Genomic DNA, 15,889 nt, shown 5'->3' with positions numbered 1-15,889 from the left:
CCTCCTTTGCCATTTTAAATTTTTACAGGCTTTGGAGGGTTAAGCAAAAGAGTTCTGGTGTTTAGTTCTAGATTAGTTTCACAATGACCTCAATATTCTTGAACGTGTTATTGTTTAGTCCTGGAAATCTTACTGTATATGTGTGTTTGTGTGTTTGTTTTGAACAGCAACGTCAAAAACTCTGTACTCCACCAACATGGCTCTGTCATCTAGCCCAGGGATCTCAACTGTACAACTTGTAAGGACAGTTGGCCACACCACCACAAACCACTTAATCCCAGCATTGTGCACAAACAGCCCTCAAACGCTTCCCATGAACAATTCTTGTCTCACCAACGCAGTGCACCTCAACAATGTCAGTGTTGTTTCTCCAGTCAATGTACATATCAATACAAGGACTTCAGCACCATCGCCAACTGCCTTAAAACTTGCCACAGTTGCTGCCAGTATGGACAGAGTGCCAAAGGTGACTCCTAGTAGCGCCATCAGCAGCATAGCAAGGTGAGTATATATAAACAGAGAGACAGACAGACAGTGATTCAAATCAGGGTTTTAATGGGACCACCTCTGCTTTTTATTTTTAACATAAAATTGAATTGATCCCAGATCACATCCTACAAAAGTATAATTTTAATTATATTCTGAGCTAATTTGTTCTGGTTTTGATGGTCACGGGGAGGTGCAGGCAGCTATGAAGCTCCATCCCTAGTGACTGTAAAGTTTATTCAGTCAACACTCCACCTTCTGAAGTTTCAGGAAAAATCTGAAAATCCACACATTACCATTTGTGCCTTTTATTTTCCCCTTCAGTAGTTTCCTGTAAACTGAATTCTGTTTTCAGTTTCACATTGTGTGCTGATTTAACTGATTTTCAGTTAAATAATCGCCCATAATCAGAAGAAAACTTTTTTTGAAATGTTACTGTGGAAGAAACTTACACTTCTTGGTGAAAATATTGAGGCTGCAATCTTATGTTCATTTATCTCTGATAAGTCCTATTTCTGTGACTTCTGAGTAAACCTGGATAGAATTGTACAGTGAGTTTTCATGTGATAAGATTCATTTCAACTAAATAGAACTTTGATGAACCTTACAGTAGGTAAGTTTTTTTATTTTAAAAATCTGGAAAATAAACAGTAAGATTTTCAGTTAATTTAATTTGTGTTTATGTTTATTATTTATCTATACAATAAATGTGGAAAAAACACTTAAGATAATTAATTTGCCAAATATTGAGAAATTAACTGTTTTCCTTTTATAAACACATTTTCAGAGAGAACCATGAACCAGAACGATTGGGGTTGAATGGAATAGCAGAGACGACAGTAGCAATGGAGGTGACATAACCTCAAAGCAGTGGCTCAACCTGTGCTAATGGTGTAGTCATTTATATTCCAGCTGAATGCAAAACAACACCCTGTGGATCACAGGGAATTAAAATGGACCTAAATGGACTATCATATCGTATATTAAGTCGATATATAATGTACATTTTGTAAAATTGGGAAAATCACTACCTTGTAAAATAGTTTATTTGTATCATCAATATTATTTCTGTTACTTGAATAGTAGATATTCATCATCATGCTTTTGCACTTGAATTTGCAACTGAATGGATTTAAAAATAATTCTTTAATGGGATCATGAGCATGAAATGGGATCCTGCATCACTTGTTTTAACTATTTATTTTGCCATGTTTACATTTTGTATCTTGTAAAAATAAATCCAACTTTGTGTCTAAAAAAAAGTTAAAAGATTCATAGCTAGGAAAAATTCTTGTAATTTTTTTCTAAAGAAAATGTAAAGTTTTCACTTGGTTCATTTTGTTTCACAATTTTAGATGGACTTTTTGGTAAATACTTTAGTGGCATTTCACTGTCAAATATGAAGTTCAAGGCAAAATAGTATTTTCTATTACTGTGCAGGGGAAAGGGATGGATCGATACATGCAAATTTAATGTAGTAACCCACTTTTCCATATATTTTGAATGTATATTTCTATTTATAATACCAGTTTATAAAAAATAATTACACAGAAAACCTGACTAGTAAAAAATTATGCATCTAGCACATATTAAACTGTGCAGATATGAAGAAAATTTTCAACTGATTATATTTTATCTGAAGTCTGCATAATTTAACCGGCTTTTAACTGTAACACACCACATAAATGATATTTTACCAGGTATGTATTGCATTATATATCATTGCAATAATTATTGGATGTCTAGATATCGAGCCATCCCAGGTGATGGGGGAGGGGGGAGGGTTGTGGCAGATTGTCTTTCAATTTTGGAGAGTTTTCCTGTGGCTACAAGGCAAGTAACGGGTTGGAAAAAGTCTGACTGTAAGCGTTGGACACCTTCGTAGTGTAGTGTTTTAGTGACTTTTTTTATACGGTTCTTGTAAATTAGATACGTGTAGTGGTGTTTCAGAATGTTTGTTTATGCACTAGTTCAGACAACTTTCCCTGTTACTTGTTCTTGATAAGTGAAAACTGCAGGGAAATAAAAATACATATCAAAACATGGGCACCTTGCATACGTATTTATTTCACAATGCGGAGAACAGTTTGCATATCATATTCCGAGGTTGAGCATGTACACTTGCACCTCCATCCAGCAACACATAGAAGCTTCTCGAGGCGCATGACTGGCTGGATCATGGAGTGCATGTGCAGAAGGTTGCTGCATGGAGCTGGATCTCTGCATCCAGGACTCGAGGCTGCACATGTGAATCCCAACATTGGACTGGTACCGTGTAGACATCATTGAACAAATAGTGCTGTAAAAGTCAACTTGGTAGACTGTGGTAAACACTGGGCATGTGCAGAACTGTGTGGGCAACACACGGCAGCATGTGCCAATCTCTTCATTGGGGCTTGAATCTGTTTAAAGGGGCAAGTTTTCCTTCATTTGTATCGATGTACATTAGTGCATATTGCACAAGTAATCCCTACCTCATAGCTGTAACTTATGCTGCACCTGCTTTTGCAGAATCATCTAAATAGAAATTTACTACTCGAATTATGTATGTGGCAAAGAAAACGACAAAATGCTTCTCTAATTTTCATTGTTTCTGAATTTATATTTTTGAAGTGAGACTGAACATATTTAAAGTAACAAGTGACATCTGAATTAGGCTGCCTTTAGGTTTTATTATATTATATTACATGGTTTTATGTTGTGCCTCTTTTTTTTTAAAGAAAAAGTATAAATCATGTGTGTATACCATGTTATTAATATACTTCCATCAGTTATTATATAAAGAATCGTTATCTGTTCTAAAGTAAAACGCATTGAGCCTCTTTGCTTCTTTGCTGCCAGAGTTTTCAGATTGTCTAAAAGTAGGAGAGAGCCAGAGGACATTCCCCCTCTTGGCAACTAATGAACTCCTGGAGTTTTTAAAACATTGCAGAGAAGGAAAGAATAGGATTTGAATGGCTTTTTCTCAGAAGAATTTTCAGCATATATGTTATCCTTCCTCATGCTTTGTGAAGATTTGGTTGTGAAAAAAGGTAAGAAGTTAATGAATAGGTGACCCATGCTTGACGGCTCCATACATACTATTGAGCCAGTCTAAATATTGGATATTGGGTATAGGATATTGTTTGTTAGCAAAATATAGGGAGTCAGTTAAATTGTCCTGAAGAACCTACAGAAGTACTGAACGTGGCTCCTCATGTCTTCCAAATAAAACTGAACATCTAACTGCAGTTCAAGCCATGAAAAACTGGTATATTGAGGTCTGCTTTGCCTTCATTTTATCAGTCTGAAGAATCACTGCTAAAGAAAGAACCAATAATTCAAATATATCTGGAATTTTGGTTAATACTCTGTGGGCAAAGGGAGAAATGATGGCACTTAAGTCCAGCTTCAAGGTGCTTTTCTGGTAACCATCCTGTTTAGTAGCAGGATTTGCATCACTTTGAAATCATACGTTCTATTTCGCAACTTCAGGGGAGAATGCCAACAGTTATATAGACAACGTGGCAGCACCTGTACACAGGTACCTGCAGATTAGGGGAACATTGAGGTTTGCAGAAACAGAAAAAAACCGGCAGAAACTAAGGGGCGGGGGAGCCCTCATCAACTCAATGGCATGGAGTGCTGAGCAAATGAATGAAAAAAGTTGGCAACCGGGTGGAAGGGAAATTGAATGAAGCAGTTGAAAAGGAAGAATGGAAAAAGACCTACATAGTGATAAAAGAGTACAAAGAAAACTCCTTGCCTGGGTTGTTCATTTCCTAGTTTTCACTGACCAAGCTATTTTTAGATGCTCCCAGAGATGCAAGAGCATAAATTAATGGAGAAATCCAATATTTTAATTAGACCGGGCACCAATATGTTTGTACCACACACACACACCAAAAAAACAACAACAACAAAAGGTGGCATGAAGGAAGATTATTTTTCTAAATTTTAAATGTATTAAACCAATTCCAAAGCAGATGCATTTGGGAGTTGGGAAGGGTTCTCATTGATACGTTGTTGGTCATTGTTTGCAACAATCGGGCAGTGTTGTGCAGAAGTATTAGATCTCTGTTGCATGTGCTTAAGTTGAGGTTGGAGTTAACTGGGTGAGTTCAGTAATCTGCAGTCTATGCTGCAGATTGGACTGATACGCAACAACCCTGCAGTGTAATTCAATCAATTCCTGCTACTGGTTGAAGGTCTGTGCTGAGAGAGAGTAGCTCAGCCCTGCAATATAGTCAGTTGTTAATACATCAGATAAAAAGTAAGGGTGGTTTGGATTCCCTGTTGAACAACCCCTATGGCTTTCATGTTGCAGCAAAGGACATTGAAATTTGGCCCCTCAATTCTCCCCGGCCAAGCACTCAACTGTATGCAGAAGTTCCATGCACTTACTTACTTCCATGCAGACAGGTTGTGCTTTTTAGAAAATTACAGCAGAGAGTCTCCTGTTAATATGCTTTCATTTTATTCAGCCACTTCTTCCACAGTCAGGTAATATGTGCACACCAAGGGTGGTACTCTGCAACGTTTGAGTCGGGGCTCTGCTCATACATTTTATTAGTACCAAGAAGACTGCTGCCACTGTAAGAGAAGAAATATCCCAAGCTTCTCAGAGTTTGAGTAGGGAAACTCGCCAGTTAGAATTACCAAATTGGCACAGCAGTACCTGAGATGTGGAGCCAACAGCTGAGTGACTTGGGTTCATGTACTAGTACTGGTCTAGTGGATTACGAAATGTTGGTATGTGTTCCAAACCTCTAACTTTGTCCCACCACGCTACATAGTGCTAAAGGGCTTTTAATTTGCAAATTTATATTCAAGAAGGACCCTGAATATGTAATAGCCACTTTCTGAGCAGCCTTTGTTTTACTTCCAAACGTTTAGGTACTTGATCACCCAAATTCACCATTAGGTGGAATGTTGTCATTGCCACATTGAAACCGTTCTACTGATTTTATGTAGCAGGTAAAAAGGCCAACAGTGAGCTCAAGTGGGAAGAATAAACCTAAGAGGGGAGTGAAGTCAGGAATGCAATTCAATATTCTGGGGATTAATTAGCAAATGAACCAGAAAACATTGAGGTTATTTAAAGTAATCCCTCAGAATGCTGTGTTTTGTTCTTTAATGTTTATAAATTATTAAGGAACACGTGGTCCAGGTCAAAATGTAATGGATTGACTGTTTGCCTTTGAGCAGAAACAAAACATTGACTACCACTATGTTAAGAACTGTGGCAACTTGCCTGCCTCAATGTATGTGTACTCATCAATCTACAAATCACCTTTCATATTGATAGCCATCTTTTAGTGGCAATCAAATTATACTAATAACAACAATACATTCTGTAATTTAATATTATAAACTATTCATTCTGGTCAAAACAGCTCTGTGATCTGTGAAGTAACAACCACTTGTCATATGACAAACTTATCTACATAGAAAATGTTTTATGCAAGACATGACACTTTCATGTTGACACTGTTGCACTGCATTATCACTATGTGATGGTTTTGCAACACTATCTGGCAAGAAGCCACAGCTAACTTCTTCCCAGGGATTTGATACATAGTTTTTATAAAACATTACAATGGTTGCCTGGTGCACAGGCTGTTTGTTGTTTTCTCCATAAACATCCTGCATTAATAATATGTAGCAGATATCAGACAAAGATGCTAAACAAATGAAGAAAATATTCCTGGTTGGAATGAAGCCCTAGGACCTAGTTTCAAGTCTCAGATTTCTCTAGAATACAATGTCCTTCAGATGGCAAAATATGGCAAAATGTTAGGAGAAAGCGGGGGGGGGGGGGAGTTGGTGGTGGAGAGTGTGAAAACCACCTCTCTTCTCATTCCTTCTCGCCTCGTCTCTCCGGTTCCCCGCTCTCCCCACCTGTCGTTACAAGAACTACAACTCCCAGGATGCGCCAGGAACGTCTCTCCCTCCAGCCCGTGAGCTTTGGGAGGGGTTGATGTAATGCAGTGAAGTCACAAAGCCCTTGAGGGTGGGGGAAGAGAGAGAGAGGGAGAGGGAGAAGGTGGTTTGCTGGCGGGGATGCAGGATGGTGGCGGCAGCAGCAGCAGCAGCAGCAGCAGAGCTTGCAAAGCTAGCAAGCGGCTCCGGCGTTTGAGTGGGCAGGAAGTGGGGCGGCGTGGAGAGCAAAGGACCCGGCTTCATTATTATTTTTTATATAAAAAAGGCTTCGAATGACCATATGCATTCCTGTAGTTGGATGTTTTTCTTTCGCGGCACCGGCTGCCCCCCTCTGAAGAAACCCTCGAGGGGCTGAGGCGGGCGCCCCCCACCTCACCTCAGGCCATTCCCGCCCTTCTGTTTATTCTCCTGCCTAAGTTGCTGGCGCTCGCCCGCCGTCGTGTGAGGCAACCGGGCATGCCTCGTTGCCGCCGCCGCCGCCTCTCCTGACCGGGCTGGGCTCCTTCCCCTGCCGCTCGAACACCACCACCCCCCGCCTCCCCCCCCCAAAAAAAGAAACGAGAAGCCGGGGAGGGGGGCAAAAGAGCGGGCCGTCCTCGCCACGCGCCGTAGGTCAAGGCGCCGCCACCTCCTCCCCGCGCCGAGATGGCGGACCCAGCCGAATGCAGCATCAAAGTGATGTGCCGGTTCCGGCCCCTCAACGAAGCCGAGATCCTCCGCGGGGATAAATTCATCCCCAAATTCAAAGGCGAGGAGACCGTCGTGGTCGGGGTAAGCTTCCTCGCCGTTGCCTTGCTTGGGGTGGCTTTTTTGTTGTTGTTTTGGTGAGGGTGGCGGGCGAGGGAGTTGCCTTCATTTTGCCCCCCTTCGCCTCAGGACCTTCCCTCGCCTCCTGCAGCAACGTGCAGAGAGAGAGAACCGCTAATTTCCTCCCGCTCGGCAACATTGCTGGGCCCCCTGCCTGGCGTGCCTTCGCACTGCATTGTTGTGCTCCTTCTTCCTCCGCCCATTGTTCCCAACCTTGGCTGCTGTTCTGGAGCGACGGTGCGCTTGCCTTTCTGTGTGCTGGGTGGCTTTCCCATCCAGGCTCTTTCCATTCACCTTGAGCTCCTGGTGCGGGGATGAGATTGGGGAACCCCTTCCACTCACTTGCCGTGGGAGGAAAGGTCGCGCCGCCTCGCCTGGGTGTCTTCCTCCCTTACTCCTCAGACTTGGAGATCATCTTGGGGGTCCCAAAGGAGAATGCCTCTTCCTCTTCTCTTTAGCTGGAATAGATACCCAAAAGCTGTGGGAAAGGGTGTGGGTAGGTTTTGTTGGGGGGGGGGGTCCACAAAATATAGGTGTTTGGTGGTAGCATTCCCCCCCCTTCTTTTGGGGGATGCAACATTTCAAGCCATCTCATGTGGGTGAGCATAAGAGGAATGGCACAGCCAAGTGTATTGCGGCAACCTTTTCGAAAGCCTGACATTTATTGTGGCGTGAGCCTTTTGTGGGCTAAGAGCCCACGTTGGCAGATGCATGGCACAGTTGCCTTCAGTTGACAGATAGGCATAAATAGGTCCAGAGAAAGTAACTGCAAATGGTTGTGCAGAAAAGGCATGAAATGCAAGCATTTATTTATTTAATGTTTCACTCCCTTGTTTAGCTTTATTGAAGTGCCCATTTCTTGTCTTATCGTCCTTTGCTCCTAAAGGCCAGATACTACATTTAATTCCTACATCTGCCAAACGTTAGTGCCCTGCAACAAAACACCCCCCTTCAACCCTTTTTGGATGCTTTCTGCAGGGAAACCCTGCCATGTAAGGTACTGCTTGGCTGAGTTCCTTGTTTTCGTAGCCGCAGCAGAGGGCAATGGTGGGGAACTGAATAGAGTCAACCCCAGTTGACTCTTCCAGCTGCCTCCCTTCCCTCCTTGCTGCTGCAGCCTTCCAATCCCCAGCATTGATCAAGCTGATGTCATCTGGATCACTGGGCATGCTCACATGCTGCCTCCTGATGCCTTTGACTGATTGACAGGTGGCAAGAAATTGCTGAGAGAATTACAGAGGTGGAGGAATTCCCACCCCCTCTGCCAACCCAGCTTGTGTTTTCATGCATTTTTGCAGCCCTGAGTTAAAAGCATGCCAAGCTGCAGTCTCTGCAGACAAGAGCAAAATTTATGTATTCCATCCAGAGATGCTCAGTCGTTGCCTGCTGTGTTCATTTCCTGCTCTTCTTGCTGCATTATGGGGAGGGAGAGAGAGAGAGAGAGAGAGAGAGAGAGAGAGAGAACCTTCGCTTAACAAGAGTTCCTTTCCTTATCACTTACAGGATCATATTGGCCTTGGCTGAGACGTTTGCTCTTCCTTTGTCCTAGATGTGCTGGTGTGGGTGGGGGAGAGGATGCCTATATATCTGACCTCAACTCCAGAGGTATCTGGCCTTCAGGGCAATTTGTGGTAATTTTCTCCTTGCAATATGAATTACCTAATAGTCTTGTAATATGAATCTATGGCAACCTTCCACCTGAATTCCCCTGAATAATGGCAACCTTCTGCCTCCATGCTAACATTTTCAAAATGTGTTCCAAGGAAACTGGTTTAATTAGAAGATCAGTAATGGCAGACAACGCAGGTGGCACTGTGGGTTAAACCACAGAGCCTAGGACTTGCTGATCAGAAGGTCGGCGGTTCGAATCCCCTCGACGGGTTGAGCTCCCATTGCTCGGTCCCAGCTCCTGCCAACCTAGCAGTTCGAAAGCACCTCAAAGTGCAAGTAGATAAATAGGTACCGCTCCAGCGGGAAGGTAAATGGTGTTTCCGTGTGCTGCTCTGGTTTGCCAGAAGTGGCTTAGTCATGCTGGCCACATGACCCAGAAGCTGTACACCGGCTCCCTTGGCCAATAAAGCGAGATGAGTGTCACAACCCCAGAGTCAGTCATGACTGGACCTAATGGTCAGGGGTCCCTTTACCTTTACCTAATGGCAGACAAAGCTTTCAGATTGTCTGCCCATTACTGGAGTTCCTGGTGGTGTGCAGCTGTGCACCCCAGTGAACTGAGTGTGCACCAGAGAATATACCAGAGAGTCCTCGACAGATAGATGGACTCTTCAGTGGACAAAGTCAGTGTGGAAAGCATTTTATTAAAGGAGTTGAAAGCTACATTTCTAAAACATTGCTGAGCAGCTTCTTCAACAACCTTTGTTTTTGTTACCCTTGTATCCTCCCTCCTTTACCTCTGGACCACAAAGCGACATTTGAGTCTCACAATAACTTTGAGAAGGTAGGGATGGCTGAGAGAAGGTGAGTGTCAAAGACAGATTATGTTCAGAGGTGTGAGAAGGGATTGGTGCTTCTATCATAACAGGTTTGTGAGTGTGTAGGGCAAGGTCCCAGGAACAATCCCCTGGCATCCGTAATTGTTAGCTGAATTCTTATTTGAACATTTTTGTTTTTTATTGTATGGTTGTTGTCATTGGAATATTCTGTGGCAGTATTGCCAGTAATTGCATGTTGTCTAAAGAAATGCTTTGTTTTTCTTGTCTTTAAAAATAAAAACATTCCTATAAGATTTGATAAATGGACAATTTTAATTTTTTTAAGAAGAAGAGTTAAAAAAACCCAAACCAACTATCAGTTGATAAAGCAAAAAGAAATCTGTCTGGTTATTTGATCTTTACTGGTTATTTGATATCTACTTCTCTTTATTCTGCAATGAGAATTTGCCCCCCACTCTGAAATGGTTGCTTTGAATTGTCAGTACACCCATACCCAGTTTTCAGAGTTACATCAGAGCTGGACTAGGAAACTTTAGTAATGAATTAAGCACTAGCCAACTCTGTTCATTTCTACTTCTGGTCTATCAACCACAACAAAATGGCAATATATATTTGTATGTGGGTGTAATATTTATGTTGTCGGGGAAATGGTTATAGGGCTTTGTTCTAACGAATGATTATTCTAATAGGCTTACTTCAGTACTCTGCTAGATAATTTTTACTTGAATTAGTGAGCAATTAGCCAAACAATAATTACAGTGTTTGTAGGTGTCATTATGTTTTGCTATTTATGCTTGGTGGTTCTGGATGCAGCAGTGATATTAGTAATTGCATTTGGTTTTGCCCTTGGATACTTAAAAGTTCTATCAGTAAGTAGCTTTAGAATCACTAAATATAAAATAAAAAACCTTGCTCAATTAGTTTGTTTTTAAAAATGGTTTGTAACTAGAACTCATTGGTACAGCTTTGCTTTCATGTTTAAAGCGCACAATGATGAATTTGAGAATATATTTTTATAGGGTGGAATTCAATGTAGCATGATAAGTGGGATATGAGTGCAGGGAACAAGATCTGCTTGTGTAATGGGTCTTTCTCTGTGTGCCCCCAAATCTGTTCTGGGGGTTCCTCCAGACTTCCAGGCCAGATTTAGGGAGTGCAGGAATAACTCTTGGGGGAGGAGAAGAGGGAAAAGTCCTATCACGCAAGCAGACCTTGTTCTTCACACAGAACAACTTAGTTGAACCCTGCCCATACAAATGAACATATCCCTTATTTTTAGCTTGTTGAAAGAAAATACATCGAAGCATCTCTTTTGAAGCTAGCTGTTGTTACTTGCCTAAAACCAAATATAAATAAGCTGGGTGGAATCTACTGGAAATCTCTACCCTCCCAATCCTTTCTTGTTGTGTAATTTCCATTTGTTTCAGGACAGCTTTCACTACTTTCTTGCTCTCCTGGCTTCTATGGCTCTTTTAGGGGGCTTGTGTGGGTGCAGATCCCTGGCTATGTGTAGTTGGGGGAGACATTGCCAACCACAGCCTGCTTCACGTGTTTGCCAGTAAAGCTGTCTCGAGGCAAGTAGAGGAAACCAACAGTGATTTGATTCTTCTTCCTCTGCAAACTTTGCAGGTAGTAATATTTTCTGTGTTCTTCATCACCGCAGACTGAACTCCTCATATTTGCACCAGAATCAAGCAAAGCTGATTCAGCAAAAATTTAGCTTGCTGAATATCTTTCCTTCCTTCCTTCTTTCCAGGCTGTGTGGAATTAGCTTACTTCATAAGAGAAATGATCTATAATAACTCAGTAAGTGATTACAAATTTTAGCACCTTTTGATTACTTAGTGGCAACTACATTTGCTACATGAATAACTCATGAACTTATCAACTTATGCCAATGTGATGGCATTAGCTTGACTACAAAAACCTTTTCATATTCCTGTGTTCAAAATGTGAAGGGTTAGAGATGTTTCGGATTGTGTGCAGTCAGCAGTTAGTTTTTGGGTGGTCTTGCTGACAAACCCCAAAATCATAGCCAGCAACTTCCCACGCTGGTTTTTCCCTTAGGAAAGACTGGGAAAAGAGGGTGTACACATTTTTTGTGCCGGCCTGTCTGAAGCTACTGTGGGCATCTTTAGACTGAGGCAACCAATGTTTCTCCACCTACCTTGCTTGTTCTCCTCTCCTTGGGCATCCAGTTCCCAGCCTTTCTCCCAGCTCTGAAGCTGGAGAGGATTGCCACATGACTACCTTCAAAGCGGAAAGGTTGGCCAGGCCACTTATCACACTCTCTTATGGGCAGGCCACGCTCACCATGCTAAGTGGATTTATTGCATCTCACATAAATCTGCAAGATTTAATAGGTGCGGGTGTTTTTCAGGGGGAACTTGTTGCCTAACTCTCTGACTCTATGTCCTGCCTGCCTCGTTTTACAGCTAGGAAAACTGTTCCGCTACTTCACCGAATTGCTGTCTTAAAAAAAATTGTAACAGTGATTGCAGCCAATTGTTAACTTGCAATCAAAGGCATGTTTTACTCTGGCTTGCAAATGAATATTCTGCACAAATGTAGGTTGTACGATGGCCCTCCTGTAATTGCTGAGGTCTCCTTTCTCTCTCTGCTGAATACTGCAGTGATTAGTTGGACTAATTACTCTGTTGTTAGCGCAACAGCTGATAGTTTCTACTTTTCCCAGTATTTCTTGTCATTCCACAGCAGTAAGCATGCTTTAGTCCAGTGCTGTGCTGGTTCTGTGTCCTGACACTGGGTGGGATAGAACCCATCACACCCATTTGCACATGGACTTTAAAACTGAAAGGAAACAGCAACATTTGTGCATTTTTAAAAAACAAACAAACAAACCTCAGCAAACCATTTGTGCCTCTGCAGTGCTGGCAGTGTTGAGGTTTGGAAAGCAGTACAAACCTTAGCTGTTCAATAGACTCCTCTGGTGGGCTATGAAGTGCGTGCTTTTCAATCAGTTCTTTTCAATCCAGATCTGCTGCTTGTTGCATCCTGTTGGTTTAAAGTCAATAAAAAAAGAATGCACCCCAGGGATCTTGGATCACCACGACAGGCCTTTTGTTTGCATGAGCAAACAGAAGCATGTTTTGGCCAAAGTAAAGCACTTTTCCAGTCCTATTTATCTCAGCGGGAGAGATTTAAGTATCTATTGGATAGTCCTGCTGAAATCAATGTGATTTAGAAGTACTTTTATTTTACTTGTGCCTTAAATCTAGCATCATTATAAAAGAATCTAGATAAAGGCATTTTGCTCAGGGATTGAGAAGAACGTTCTCAAATAAAGAGGGATAGCTTTGTGACAGCCATCCATTGTATGCTTCCTAGAAAAAACAGTTGTCACAACAATTCATGTCCCAGTGTCAGGAATAAATTTCAGAAGTTTGTTTTGTTATTAAATCTATGCTTAGCAACTTAAACACAACAATTTAATTAGTCAAATAAAACCCAACTCTTAATACAGTAAGGTGTAAAGCTGTTCTGCTCATTAGCAGAACTTTATTGTTTATTCTGCTTGATTTCTTGCACTGTTTAGCATGAAAATAGTTTGAATGGTGCTTATTAAAATGTCTTTGAATGAGTAAGCATATGTTTCATCCTGGATGTTCAAAGCAGATAACCATAGATTTAGGGTAAAATTCAAGTGGACTTCCTTGTGCCCCTCCCCATCAAAAATTCTGGCAGCATGGGGGAGGGTGAGAACAAGGTGAAGCCCTTTTGTACAATAAGTCAGTCCCACTCACATATGGATGATGTTGGTGTCACCCTTAAATGATACCATTAAAATTATATAAAATCCTGTAGAACAACTAAAATATAATAAACTCCAAAATCAAGTTAGTCAGTACCTTTATTGGGACCACCTGAAATGCCATCTAAAATGGAAGGTCCACAGCAAACTATGGCAAGTTCTTAAAGAAATGGGAGTGCCTGATCACCTCATCTGTCTCCTGAGAAATCTCTATGTGGGACAAGAAGCTACAGCTAGAACTGGATATGGAACAACTGATTGGTTCAAAATTGGGAAATGAGTACGACAAGGCTGTATATGGTCTCCCTACTTATTTAATTATATGCAGAAGTCATCATGCGAAAGGCTGGACTGGATGAATCCCAAATCAGAATTAAGATTGCTGGAAGAAATATCAACAACCTCAGATATGCAGATGACACAACATTGATGGCAGAAAGTGAGGAGGAATTAAAGAACCTTTTAATGAAGGTGAAAGAGGAGAGCACAAAATATGGTCTGAAGCTCAAAATAAATAAAAAAACGAAGATCATGGCCACTGGTCCCATCACCTCCTGGCAAATAGAAGGGGAAGAAATGGAGGCAGTGAGAGATTTTACTTTCTTGGGCTCCATGATCACTGCAGATGGTGACAGCAGCCAAGAAATTAAAAGACACCTGCTTCTTGGGAGAAAAGCAATGACAAACCTAGACAGCATCTTAAAAAGTAGAGACATCACCTTGCTGACAAAGGTCCATATAGTTAAAGCTATGGTTTTCCCAGTAGTGATGCATGGAAGTGAGAGCTGGACCATAAAGAAGGCTGATCACCGAAGAATTGATGATTTTGAATTATGGTGCTGGAGGAGACGCTTGAGAGTCCCGTGGACTGCAAGAAGATCAAACCTATCCATTCTTAAGGAAATCAGCCCTGAGTGCTCACTGGAAGGACAGATCGTGAAGCTGAGGCTCCAATACTTTGGCCACCTCATGAGAAGAGAAGACTTCCTGGAAAAGACCCTGATGTTGGGAAAGATGGAGGGCACAAGGAGAAGCGGACGAAAGAGGACAAGATGGTTGGACAGTGTTCTCGAAGCTACCAGCATGAGTTTGACCAAACTGCAGGAGGCATTGGAAGACAGAAGTGCCTGGCGTGCTCTGGTCCATGGGGTCACGAAGAGTCGGACATGACTAAATGACTAAACAACAACAACAACAGGCTTGTGCCCCAGAGAGGTCACCTCAGTGCTGCTATTGCAGCAGTTTGTCTTCTCCCCCAATGACTTGGAGGCACACTCCATTGTCTCTTGAGACAGATGGATGCCACCAGATTTATCCATTACTGTGTAAAATAACAGTCTATGAAAAGACAAATGGTTGTGAAACCATCATGAAAACAACACTGGTAGCCCAATAAACCCCTGAATTATTCAGTTTTATAAAATAATGAAACGCCTAAACTTTGTACCATGACATTTTGTTGCCATGATATAAGCTTGATATATATGATGCACCTGCATTTACCCAGTACCACAAATGCTTTGGGTTAAATTTTGTCCTTTTGCTCTCTGTACCATGCTTCGATGCATGGTAGTTTTTGAAAAGTGGAGGGAAGAGCAGCGCTAAGGAAAAATGAGCTTGGTCTTGCAAAAAAGGCATAAAAGGGTAATCCCCTGCTCCCATCCCTCTGTAATTGGACAGATATACATTTTATTTCCATTGGTACAAGAATATGGAGCAGAAGCAAAAAGAAGAAAACCATAATGGAGCATGAGAACAATATTTCAGAAGAATCTGCTGAGATGGTTGATTATTGAGAAGTGTGACATTTGTTTTGTGTGTTTTTATCAAAGATATAAACAATTCCTCAAATTACATTTGACCTCTATAACTGGCAACTACATCTAGTATAAATTATTGGTCTCTTAATGTCGGAAAATGAACAAAAATTCCCATCCTGGATATGATGTTTTAAAATGAAGCAAATTTTATTTACATAAAATCGTATTTTTGCTTTATCAGTTTTGTTGAGTGTTGCTTTGCCTGTGCAAAGACCCAGCTAGGTAAGATATAACATGGAAAGTACTCTGCAGCTTAATCATATCATTTTTCAGGTAGGGATTTATTTGTCTGCAAGACTGAAGTTTTTCCTTTCCCCTTTTCATTCTTTCTTGTTTGCTGCATCCTTTTGGCATCACCAGAGGTCCCACCTTCATCAGACTGGCTTTGTGTCAGGATTATTTGTCAAGTCATTCTGATTATACGACGTTCATTAGAAGCAACTAGATCTCTTGTGGTCCAGAAACACTAGCCAACATCTTTACTTGGAACACTAGAGGCAAAATCTGGATCTTGGCTATAAGTGGGAGGATAATTAGTCATTTTAGACAGCCTATGTGAACAAAGTACAATTAATGATATAAATTTCTGAGGTTTGCTGCATTTGATTCAGGTTCAAATTCAGAAGAATTTG

The 15,889-nt window shown here is 41.5% G+C and overlaps 2 protein-coding genes across 5 annotated transcripts in view; both read left to right on the top strand.

Moving 5' to 3' along the window:
* The window catches only part of EPC2 (enhancer of polycomb homolog 2), a 49,270-nt gene extending 46,741 nt beyond the window's left edge, over nt 1–2,529 (top strand). For both annotated transcript variants that reach the window (XM_083408070.1, XM_083408069.1), the window contains exons 13-14: nt 168–501; nt 1,274–2,529. In XM_083408070.1, coding sequence (XP_083264196.1) covers nt 168–501; nt 1,274–1,346 — 407 coding nt within the window. In that variant the 3' untranslated portion in view covers nt 1,347–2,529. The remainder of the gene's footprint in view (nt 1–167; nt 502–1,273) is intronic.
* KIF5C (kinesin family member 5C) overlaps nt 1–15,889 on the top strand; it is a 312,660-nt gene that overhangs the window by 232,153 nt on the left and 64,618 nt on the right. For 2 of the 3 annotated variants that reach the window (XM_083407423.1, XM_083407425.1), the window contains exon 1: nt 6,463–7,179. In XM_083407423.1, the coding sequence (XP_083263549.1) occupies nt 7,054–7,179 (126 nt within the window). In that variant the 5' untranslated portion in view covers nt 6,463–7,053. Of the gene's footprint in view, nt 1–6,462; nt 7,180–15,889 lie in introns of those variants that run through there. The other variant, XM_083407424.1, reaches the window with a different exon arrangement.

This window comes from Podarcis tiliguerta (genome assembly GCF_965153285.1).
Source record: "Podarcis tiliguerta genome assembly, chromosome: 1".
Classification (NCBI taxonomy): Eukaryota; Metazoa; Chordata; class Lepidosauria; order Squamata; family Lacertidae; genus Podarcis; species Podarcis tiliguerta.
Note: the sequence above shows the minus strand (reverse complement) of the source record. Positions and strands in the feature narration are given on the sequence as shown.